Source organism: Terrapene carolina, unplaced genomic scaffold, assembly GCF_002925995.2.
Source record: "Terrapene carolina triunguis isolate 2854851 unplaced genomic scaffold, T_m_triunguis-2.0 Scaffold990, whole genome shotgun sequence".
In the NCBI taxonomy this organism is placed as follows: domain Eukaryota; kingdom Metazoa; phylum Chordata; order Testudines; family Emydidae; genus Terrapene; species Terrapene triunguis.
This window is the reverse complement of record NW_020665341.1, coordinates 19082-29793: the sequence shown is the minus strand read 5'-3', so window position 1 is coordinate 29793 and position 10712 is coordinate 19082. Positions and strand designations below refer to the sequence as shown.

The 10712-nt window shown below is 51.0% G+C and overlaps 1 protein-coding gene across 1 annotated transcript in view; it reads left to right on the top strand.

The window, feature by feature from the left end:
- LOC112121933 (zinc finger protein 420-like) overlaps positions 1-5958 on the top strand; it is a 19373-nt gene extending 13415 nt beyond the window's left edge. The window contains exons 2-3 of the mRNA XM_029913854.1: positions 3387-3500; positions 3814-5958. Coding sequence (XP_029769714.1) covers positions 3894-5342 — 1449 coding nt within the window. The 5' untranslated portion in view covers positions 3387-3500; positions 3814-3893 and the 3' untranslated portion in view covers positions 5343-5958. The remainder of the gene's footprint in view (positions 1-3386; positions 3501-3813) is intronic.
- Positions 5959-10712: the final 4754 nt, after the last annotated feature.

The window sequence follows — 10712 nt, the reverse complement described above, 5'->3', positions numbered from 1 at the left end:
GGGGGCAGGGAGGATGGGGCGATGTAGGGGAATCGGGGGAATTATGGGGCTGAGGGGAAAGAGGCTGGAATGGAGGAAAGATGTGGGGGGGGGTCACTGCGAGGGGATGGTGAGAGCAAGAGGAGACTGGCTGGGGAAGGGAGTGGAGAGGGGCAGGGAGAAGGCAGAGGGCAAGGAGCGGGGTGGGGAGAGACACAAGGCAGCTCCCCCGCCCCATGGGGTAGGAGAGGGGGAGGAACTGCCCTGTCCAGCAGCCAGCTGGGAATGTTTTCCTGTAACTGGCCAAACACACATGGGGGGCAGGTAGGGTGACCAGATGTTCCGATTTTATAGGGACAGTCCTGATAGTTGGGGCTTTGTCTTATATAGGTGCCAGGTACCCCCCAACCCCTGTTCTGATTTTTCACCCTTGCTATCGGGTCAGGGGACTATCCCCTCAGGGCTCAGAAACTACACAGCAAATATCCAGCCCCCCCCAAATCTATTAAAGACAAACCCATGCGGGCAGGGGACTGGACTCGATGACCTCTCGAGGTCCCTTCCAGTCCTAGAATCTATGAATCTATGAATCTATGATTTGGGGGTCCGTCTGCTGAGTTGGGGCTGCCCAGGGCCCTGGTCTGATTTCCCTGTAGGATTCAGAGTAGCAGCCGTGTTAGTCTGTATCAGCAAAAAGAACTGGAGTACTTGTGGCACCTTAGATTTTGTTAGTCTCTAAGGTGCCACAAGTACTCCTGTTCTTTTTGTAGGATTCAGATCTCAGCCACACCGGAGTCAGACCGGAGTCACTGCTGGCTCTGGCGGAGGGTGAGTGCGGATGGGCCAATGGGATCAGCCTCTGCCTGCCTGTCCCTGGGGGCTGCAGGGGCAGGACAGGGAGGCTCAAACATTAGCTGCTGCCCTCGAAGGCTCCGGTTCTGGCTAAGGGAGAGGAGGAGGCCGGGGTGTGTCTCTCCCTGCTCATGTTATTACAGCTCTGAAGTTGAGCTCCCTGGGTCAGAAGCTGCCTCCTCCATTCAATTTCTCCGGTGGCTGGAACCAGCCCCTCGGGCAGCCCCGGGCTCTGCCAACACCAGCCCCTGAGCCGCAGCCTGCAGGTGAGGAGAGACCTGGGGGAAAGGGCTGGGGCCAGACAGGAAAGTGAATCTGCACAAAGAGCCCCTCTCCTGGACCGGCTGGTGAGTTTGGCCTACATGGGGAGGGGCTCCCTGTGTGTTTGAGACTCCCAGAGCTGCTGCTCTCACGGACATAGCCAGGTTCAAACCCCTGTTAGCAGTGGCAGTGGCTGATCTGCCTAATGAGGGGAAAGGCCCAGGACAATGGGGGCAGTCACCAGTTCTCCAAGGAGAGGGAAGAAGATAAAAAGGGGGAGCGGAGAGACTGAAAGGGGCAGCAGGAAGTGGGGAGGGAGGCTCACAGCCCTGCCCCATCCGTTCCCTGCCCTCTGGGCAGACTGACACTCCTGGGCACAAGGGACGGAGCTGAGAGAGGAAAAACCAGTTCCTGACTCCACTGAACACTCCTTTGATTCTGCTCTTTTTCTAGCTTTTGGCTCGGAGGTGCTGTTATGAGGAGAGTTTAAAAGTGCCCCGGTGGGTTTAGTTCTGCTGGGAGGGGCCTGGCCGAGGTGGTAATAAACGAACTGGGTTTCTCCCCAGCGTGGCAGAGTCCAGAGCGTCTGTCTGCAGGGAGAGAGCCTGGGGGGAATCAGTTTATGAAATGGACGCAAGCCCCTTCTGTAACCTCCCCAATCGCCCCGACAGGCTGAGGAATGATGTCCATGTTTCGCTCCAGATCTTCCCGTTTTCCAGGAGACAGGGAAGGGAAATGGCTGTGATGGAGCCAGCTCAGGTAGGGGATTTTCAGGGAGCTGCTGGGCGGGGGGAGGGAGAGGCAGGGAGGAAACAGGGTGTGATCAACCTGCTGATTTTCTGAACAAGCCCATTGGCAGGGAGGGGGAAACATTCCCCCATTTCTCAAACAGGATATAACCCCCTCAGCAGGGCTCAGAACATTTCAAAACTCCCAGTGCCAGAGCCTGGACCCACTAACCAGAGGCTGCGGTGAAATACAAAGGGAAGCTGTCAGGATTCCTGTCCCGTGCTCAGAGCCAGGGCCGGCTCCAGGCACCAGCTTAACAAGCAGGTGCTTGGGGCGGCCAAGGGAGAGGGGCGGCACCTGCGGCAATTTGGGGGCGGCAGGTCCCTCGCTCCCTCTAGGAGCGAAAGACCTGCCGCTGAACTGCCGCCATCGATCTCGGCTTTTTTTTTTTTTTTTTCCAATTGCCCCGCCGCCGATCGCAGCTTTTTTTGTTTTGTTTGTTTTTTGTTTGGGGCGGCAGAAATGCTGGAGCCGGCCCTGCTCAGAGCTCTGCTTCCCATATCAGCTTGTGGCTGGCAGGCGTGTGGGAAATAAGAAGACCCTGCCCTGCTCCGTGTGCTGGGGGGGACAAGGAGCTCTCACCTTCTCCCCACCCCCTGAAGCCTCCTGGCTGCTCTGAGCAGGATGGGGGTGGGATTCTGCTACTCTGGTCCTCCCAGAGCTTCTGAGATGTTTTTCTTTTTCTTTCTTCCTTTCTCGTGTGACTAGTGGGATTGTGGCTGGGGCAGCAGGAACTTAGTTGTGGACTCTTGTTGTTCCAGATGCCGGTGACCTTCGAGGAGGTGGCTGTGTATTTCACCCAGGGGCAGGGGGCTCTGCTGGACCCCGCTCAGAGAGCCCTCTACAGGGATGTCATGCAGGAGAACTATGAGATGGTGACCTCGCTGGGTAAGCGATTCCCGTCCCCTCAGTTATTAGAAGCCGTGGGGTCTGCGTGTCTGAATCTGGTCAGGTTCTTCCCCAGTCAGTTAGATCAGAGGCGAGTGGGTTCCATAATGCACAGCTGCCGTGTGAGAGAGACTTGCATCTCGGTGCCCTCTCCAATGGGACAAGGGTGTCAAAACCTAATGGACATGCTAAACCCTGCCCATCCCTCCAGCTTTCAACGGGGCAGAAGTCGTTCATTGTCCTGTCTGTATCGTTTCTTCTTCACACACAAAATCCCTCTTCACTTCCCTTCTTGGGAATAGCTCCAGCCCTGGGGAAGACCCTGGGCCTGGCAGGTTTAGAAATAGGCAGGGGTCTAACTCCAGAGGTGTGCGCGTCAGCAAGACCCCAGAGTGCACAGATCCTGGGAACTCCTAGTGAGGGCGTAACAATTCCCCTCACCTCCTCAGACGTCTGACTCTCCCAAGGGGGCTCAGTGACCATATTCCCATCCTGCTGGATTCCATGTTTCTCCAGCAGAGCACGGGGACAGGTTCCACTTACGGAACGTCCTGTGTGACAGACACTCCCCCAATCATCCATGCGCCCTGATCTGGTCTGATTTCACCCCTGCACAGGATTTCCCATTCCCAAACCTGACCTGATCACCCGGCTGGAACGAGGGGAAGAGCCGTGGGTGCCCGATCTCCAGGCTGCTAAGGAAAGAGAGATCCTGAGAGGCGCCCACACAGGTGAGGACTGACACAGAAACCACCTGGTGAATGAAGGAAAAATATGATGTGAGTAAGAGCCCTCTGTTCTTCCTCATCTCAGCCAGAGCAGGGCTGTAGTCAGCAGATATCACTCACGGCTTTCCACCTGTCCTGTTAGCTGCAGGAGTTTCCTTCCCATCTTTCCTTCCCTGTGAGTGTTTGTGTGGGATGTGGAGGCAGAATCCAATTGTTCAGCCTTCACAGTGTTAGCGTGTTGCGTTTTCCCTTGGTGCTATTCCTCTTTCTCCCCAGCACAATGACTCCTGTCTGGATTGTCTCTCTCTCCCAGCAGGTGCTGAGCGAGGGAGTGAGAATGAGGAGGGGAATCATCATAAGGAAATTCCTGGGGAAGTGGAACCACAGGGGAACTTTATGGGAAGAGCTGAAGGGAATTTATCCCAGTGCTTGGAACACGGAGAAGCCTGGGGAAATTGGCACAGGTCAGAGAGGCTGCTGGGAAACTACCCAAGGGAGCAAGTAGGTGAATCTATTAAATGTAGGGGAGGAGACAAGGATCCCAAAGCCCAGCAGACAAACCCCAGGGAAGAGAAACCCTACCACTGCCTCAAATGTGGGAAAGGATTCATTGTGAGACCACACCTTCTTACACTTCAGACAATCCATACTGGAGAGAAACCACTTCAATTCTTGGACCATGGGGAAAGCTTCAATAACTGCTCAGATCTTAATTACAATGGGAGAAGCCACATAGGAGAGAAACCCTATCAATGCCTCGAGTGCGGGAACTGTTTGAATCGGAAGTCAGCACTGATTACACATCAGATAAACCACACGGGAGAGAGACCCCATATGTGCTTGGATTGTGGAAAAAGTTTCATTCGGAGGTCAGACCTTGTTAGACATCAGGCAATCCACACAGGAGAGAGACCCCATAAATGCTTAGACTGTGGGAAAAGTTTCATACGGAGGTCAGACCTTGCTAAACATCAGGCAATCCACACTGGAGAGAGATCCCATATGTGCTTGGACTGTGGGAAAAGTTTCACGCGGAGTTCATCCCTTCTTCAACATCAGGGAATCCACAGAGGAGAGAACCCCCATAAGTGCTTAGACTGTGGAAAAAGTTTCATATGGAGGTCAGACCTTGTTAAACATCAGGTATTCCACAGAGGAGAGAGACTCCATGAGTGCCTGGACTGTGGGAAAAGTTTCATTCAGAGATCAGATCTTGTTAAACATCAGACAATCCACACAGGAGAGAGACCCCATAAGTGCCTGAACTGTGGGAAAAGTTTCATACGGAGGGCTGACCTTGTTAAACATGAGGCAATCCATACAGGAGAGAGACCCTATAAGTGCTTGGACTGTGCAAAGAGTTTCATATGGAGGTCAGACCTTGTTAATCATCGGGCAACCCACACAGGAGAGAGACCCCATAAGTGCTTGGACTGTGGGAAAAGTTTCATACGGAGATCAGCCCTTGTTAATCATCAGGCAACCCACACTGGAGAGAGACCCCATAAGTGCTTGGACTGTGGAAAAAGTTTTGTTCGGAGGTCTGACCTTGTTAAACATCAGTCATTCCACACAGGAGAGAGACCCCATAAGTGCCTGGACTGTGGGAAAGGTTTCATACAGAGGTCAGATCTTATTAAACATCAGGCAATCCACACAGGAGAGAGACCCCATAAGTGCCTGGATTGTGGGAAAAGTTTCACACGGAGATCAGCTTTAGTTAATCATCAGGCAATCCACACAGGAGAGAGGCCCCATAAGTGCTTGGACTGTGGGAAAAGTTTCATAGAGAGATCACAACTCACTAAACATGAGAGAATCCACACAGGATCTAAACTTCTGTGACCCATGGCCAGAAAGGGTTAAGAAATTTTCAGGCTAATTGACCCAGATTCATCCTTTAGAGACATGTTCGAAAAGTGTGTAAATGGAAATTAGGGCCATTCCCCGTTGGATAGACTAGAACTTTGAAATGTAAACTTTTATTGTTAAAGAACTGGAAGAAGATAACTATAGTAGTCTATGTTTTACCTATATCTTGTTAGAGTTTAACATTGTAACCAAACGGTTCCTGTCTAGGGCTGTATTCTGTTAATTTAGAGATCAAAAGGAAACTTAATGTCATTGTCTCTTTTATATTTTTGGTAAACTCTGTCTGAACTGCTTTATGAGTAAATGTCTTATGTTAATGCCTTTAATTAATTACCGGTGCTGTTTAGGAAATAGAAAGTTACGTCAACAGCCTATTGGTCACCCAAGGACTGCGTGCTGACTAGAGGCTGCAAAAATCTCTAGAAAAACTCTTGCAACGTGATCCTTTTCTCTCAGATCTTTGTTAGTTTTATTCGTGGGGAGTTTGAGTCATTAGACTGAGCTCTCCAGTCCCATCTGCACCACCCTGATATTGGACATTGGACTATAACAGGGGTTCTCAAACTGGGGGTCTAGACCCCTCAGGGGGTCGTGAGGTTATTACATGAGGGTTCGTGAGCTGTCATCCTCCATCCCAAACCCCGCTTTGCCTCCAGCATTTATAATGGTGTTAAATAGATAAAAAGGTATTTTTAATTTATGGGGGGGGTGGTGTCACACTCAGAGGCTTGCTGTATGAAAGCGGTCACCACTACAAAAGTTTGAAAACCTCTGGACTAGAACCTGATGAAATGATTCTGAAAAGGATTCTTTGCAATTCTAAAGCACCATCTCTACTACGAAACTGCCCTAAGGACTCTATGCGTGTCTGTGTGTATAATGATCTTCTAACCAATACTCTCTTTTCTTCTTTTAATAAATCTTAGTTGAGTTAATAAGAATTGGCTGCAAGCGTGTATTTGGGTAAGAACTGAAGTGTTCATTAACTTGGTGGGTGATGTGTCCGATCCTTTGGGATTTGTAGAACTTTTTATATGACGAACCAGATTTTCTGTAATCCCCATCATGTTTCACTGGGCTGTCGGGGAGCGAGCCCAAGGCTGGGTTGCTTTAAGGGAGCTGTGCTTTGGCTTCTGTGTTGCCAGTAAGGTATTGTAGAAGCTGTTCTGTCGTTGGCTTGGTGAACTGAAGTATTGGAATATCCACCAATTTTGAGGAGTGTCGGCCCCATTCTTTGCAGTTTGCCTTAATTGGCTCCCAAGGATCCAGCAGTCGAAGCAAACCCCAGGCAGAGGAGGAAAAGCCCGGATCAGACTCTGCAGCCCTGGCTGCTGAGCTGATGGGCCACAGGCGGGGGAAGAGAGAGAGAGAAACTCCTCCAGCCGCTCCCTCTGCCTGGCTGAAGTCCCCCCCCCCTCCCCGTATCCCCCTGCCATGGACATGAGGAGAAAGACACTTGGGCCAGGCCCCACCTTCACTCTAGACACCTGTACCCACCCCCCATCTTCCACCAGCCCCTGGGCTGGGCTCCCCCACTTACCTGGGTCTGTTCCTTGCACGGGGAGTGTCCCTGAGTGCTGGTAACTCCTCCCCTCCCCAAATCCCCCAAGGCGCTGGGTTCTGGGGGATCAAACGTTAACGGACCAGGGCGATGGGTTCTGGGGAGAGAACTGGGGATTGAATGGCTGGGGCTGAGGGAGCTGGGAAGCAGGGGGAGCTGGGTGCTGGGGCTATCGAGTGTTTGGGGATCATGGGATATGAGGCAAGGGAGAGCACCCGGGTAGAGAGGTGCTGCCTCTCCTCACTCACCCCCTCTGCCCCTTCTCCCTGCTCCCCCTGCATTCAAACAGCACCACTGAGAGGGACTGATTCCCACAGGGCCTTTTGTGGGAGGCCTGGAGATCCCACCTCTGCCAATGTAGCATCAGCCTCTGAGGTTCTCTCTGTGGTAGGAAATGTGGTCGGGATGAGCTAGCCCATCTCTATATCCCTCCACCAGGTTTCCTGGTGTAAACTCTATGATGCTGGCAGACCAGGTGCCAGCTCATGCCAAAGCCCTAGTCCAATTCACTTGTGTATTAGGATAGGATTGATCAAAGAGGTATGTGTATACCCCTATAACTAAATAACCCATCAAACGAGGAAGAAGAAGGCTGGCAAGACAGACTGGAGATTCTAAGGGGACTGTCTGTGAGTCTAGGGTAAGACTGGGATAGTGACCCAGGAGTTCACATTTATCACTGGCTTGATGAAATCTAGTTACAGAACGAAACACCAGCTTGGGGCATCTGCCTGGTTTTCTGCCAGTCTGCCCAGAGGTCGGCACTCATAGCTGTGAACCACTCCAGAGAGCGCGACAAACCAACCTGGAGCATCTTATCTATTCTGATCCCCTCCATTAGCAGAGTGATCGTTAGTCCCTGATTTCCCCTTTGGGGCAAGATTGTCTCATTCCCAGATAGTCTCATGTTACTCCAAGCCCTGCTGAAAAGCATTTGCTGTTTGTACATTTTCTCGCTTATGGGCCAGAAATAAGCACATGCTAACAAAGTGGGAGCAGGGTCAGTAAAATGTGGTGTTTTATCTTCTGTGCTATTTCAGAGCGATGGGGTGAGTCCAAGGGATTCCCGGATTCCCCCAGCACCCTGACGCTCCACTCTCGACACAGCAGCCTCTGTCCCAGCATTGGAGAGTTTTATCATGTCCCTGCTTTACCCTTCCACCTCCCACGGCATAGGCGCTGGCATAGGACCACCCACGGAAAAAAATTGGTGGGTGCTCAGCACACACTGGCAGCTCCCCGCCCCCCCACTCCAGCTTGCCTCCGCCTCCTCTGCGAGCATGCCGCCGCATCCTGCTTCTCCCCCCTCCCTCCCAGCATTTGCACCGCGAAACAGCTGTTTCGCGGGGCGGGGAGGAGGGGGAACGCGGTGCACTTGGGGAAGAGATGGAGTTGGGGCAGGGACTTGGGAGAAGGGGTTGGAATGGGGGCAGGGCCAGGGGTGGGGAAAGGGTGGAGTCAGGGCAGGGACAGGGACGGGGGGGGCGGGCGCGAGCCCCCACCGGCACTGGAGAAAGTTAACACATTTGCCCATTACTTTGGGGTATGCTCATTTATTCGGGTTACTCTTCTGGGGAAGGGGATTCTGTAATCCTATCAATGTACTGCTTGTGTCATTTCTTTCTTCTGCAAGTCCCCTCCCAGTGGAGCTATCCTGCAGGACCTAGGTTCTCTAGGGCTGGGTTACTCCAGCCCCAGAACTGGATGAACACCCACACATACATTAACAGAGCAAGTCTGAGCGGACCAGGTCAATCAGCACTGTCAAGCTGACCCCTTATATGTCTCTGGACTCACTGGGCTGGAGGAAGCAGCACTTTCAAGATGCCTCTCCTTATATGCCCCTGGGGTCCATGGACTGGGTCAAGCAGCACTTTCAAGCTGTTACCCTTATGCGTCCCAGATTCAGCACGTCCCTATCCCCACTCTCACATCTCAATTGTACTGGCAGTAACCTACTTGTTGAGCAAACCCCACAGTATTTTGAGCGCTGCAGGGATCTTTAGCTTAGGTAAAAGAAGCGTTGCTGTAGAGTGAATGGGGGAAGCTAAAACCACAAAAGAGTAAAGTTCAGCGAGAGAGAGAGAAGGAACCCAAGTTAACCATAAAAGTTATTTATTGAATAATAGTGATAACTACACAAGGAGGGCTAAACCAACATAACATACATGATTAAAGGTTAATACCTAAGGTAGAAAGGAAAACAGAGAGAGAGAAGGAGGGGGGATCTCACCCACTCCATGAGGCTTGAACTGGTCGGGGTTCCCAGGTGATGGTGGTAGCGGAGGGTCCTGAATGCTGGAGACAGGCAGAGCCCCCAGCACGATCAGTCAGGAGAAGATGGAGTTCCAGTGGAACTGATGCATAGTTTGGATCTAAGCATCAGACCCCTAACTAGAGGGTGAGTAGGGATTTTTGTAGAGAAAATACAATGGTTCAAGGGAGAACACTAGATTTGTTTATAGGTAAGCTGATGACTCAAGGGTTTTCTTTAGACTAGACAATAGGAGCTGATCACTCTTGGCTATGGGGGTGTTTTCTTCCAGGGAGCTCACAATGCAACTAGGCTGCTTCAGTATTTGGATATCAATTAAGGATTCATTACTAGAATTGGTCTGATAACTGCTGAGCTGGGTGTGTGCAGACATAGGTTCATTAGCATCTGGAGCAGAGATTCCCAGGATGCAGTGCTTCCCTGCTTTTTCTGATCGCAGAGTTCATTGCGGTTCTCTGTTCTCCATTCTGTATGTAAATTGAGATGTCTTCCTGTCCAATCTTTCATGCAGATGAGGCTAGGGGAGTTGTCTTTGCTCTCCATTCTGTATGCTAATAGAGATGTCTTAATCTTGTCACCCTTGTCAGGAGGGGTCTAGGTGTGTCTCCCAACGCCCTTCACTGCTCTCTGCAAGTTTTTTCCTCTGATGGGTTTTGGTTTAAGCAGAGGCTGGGGGCGGGGAGTTTCTTTCATGAGTCAGGTTGGATACTGCACCCTGGTTCCCCAGGAACACAGAGGTGTCTGGTATCAGGACGGGGCTGGGGTGGGGAAAGGGTGGAGTCAGGGTGGGGACGGGGGGGGCGTGAGCACCCACCGGCACCAGAGAAAGTTAACGCCTATGTCCCACGGTGTCACTTACCACCGTGTCCCTGGCTCTCCATGCCCAGGAATCACAGTTTTGATGTCTATGATCCTAAGTCAGAGCCCTGAGTGCTGGAGAAGGAAGTGTCACAAACCAGGCAGGGAATCCAAATGAATCTGAAGGTACATTTTGACCTTTCTGATCTTATAGCCCTGTTTGCATCTGTTGGTAAAATTGCTTCCAGTTTTTGTCTAGGCTAGTCCAGATCATTTGTAGATGGGAAGCTGGTTTGTTTTGGTTTATTATGATGATGCTAAAACTTTTGTAAGTAACACGACCAAATGATGAGGCGAGAAGTAAAGCAGGATTAGCCCCTTTGGAAGAAAATGAGTGCACTTATTTTCTGGATTTTGAGTCTTCAGATTCTCTGGGATTTCACGTTATGAATATGAACATGTTTTATAGCCCATCCTGTGTGGTGGGTTTTTCTCTGTTCCCAAAGGCCATTTGGTCATATAATTTGATATTAGATGAGTTTTGTAGCTCAGATTTATTGACGGCTTCATGAAACAAATGTCCATTTGCCAGAACAGTCCTTTTCAATTTAATTTTAACCTTTTTCTACTCCTTGTGAATTGATTTTTTTCTTTGAACAATGACAGTCATCGATATCCATCAGCACAAACACTGAGGGTGCGAGCTAGA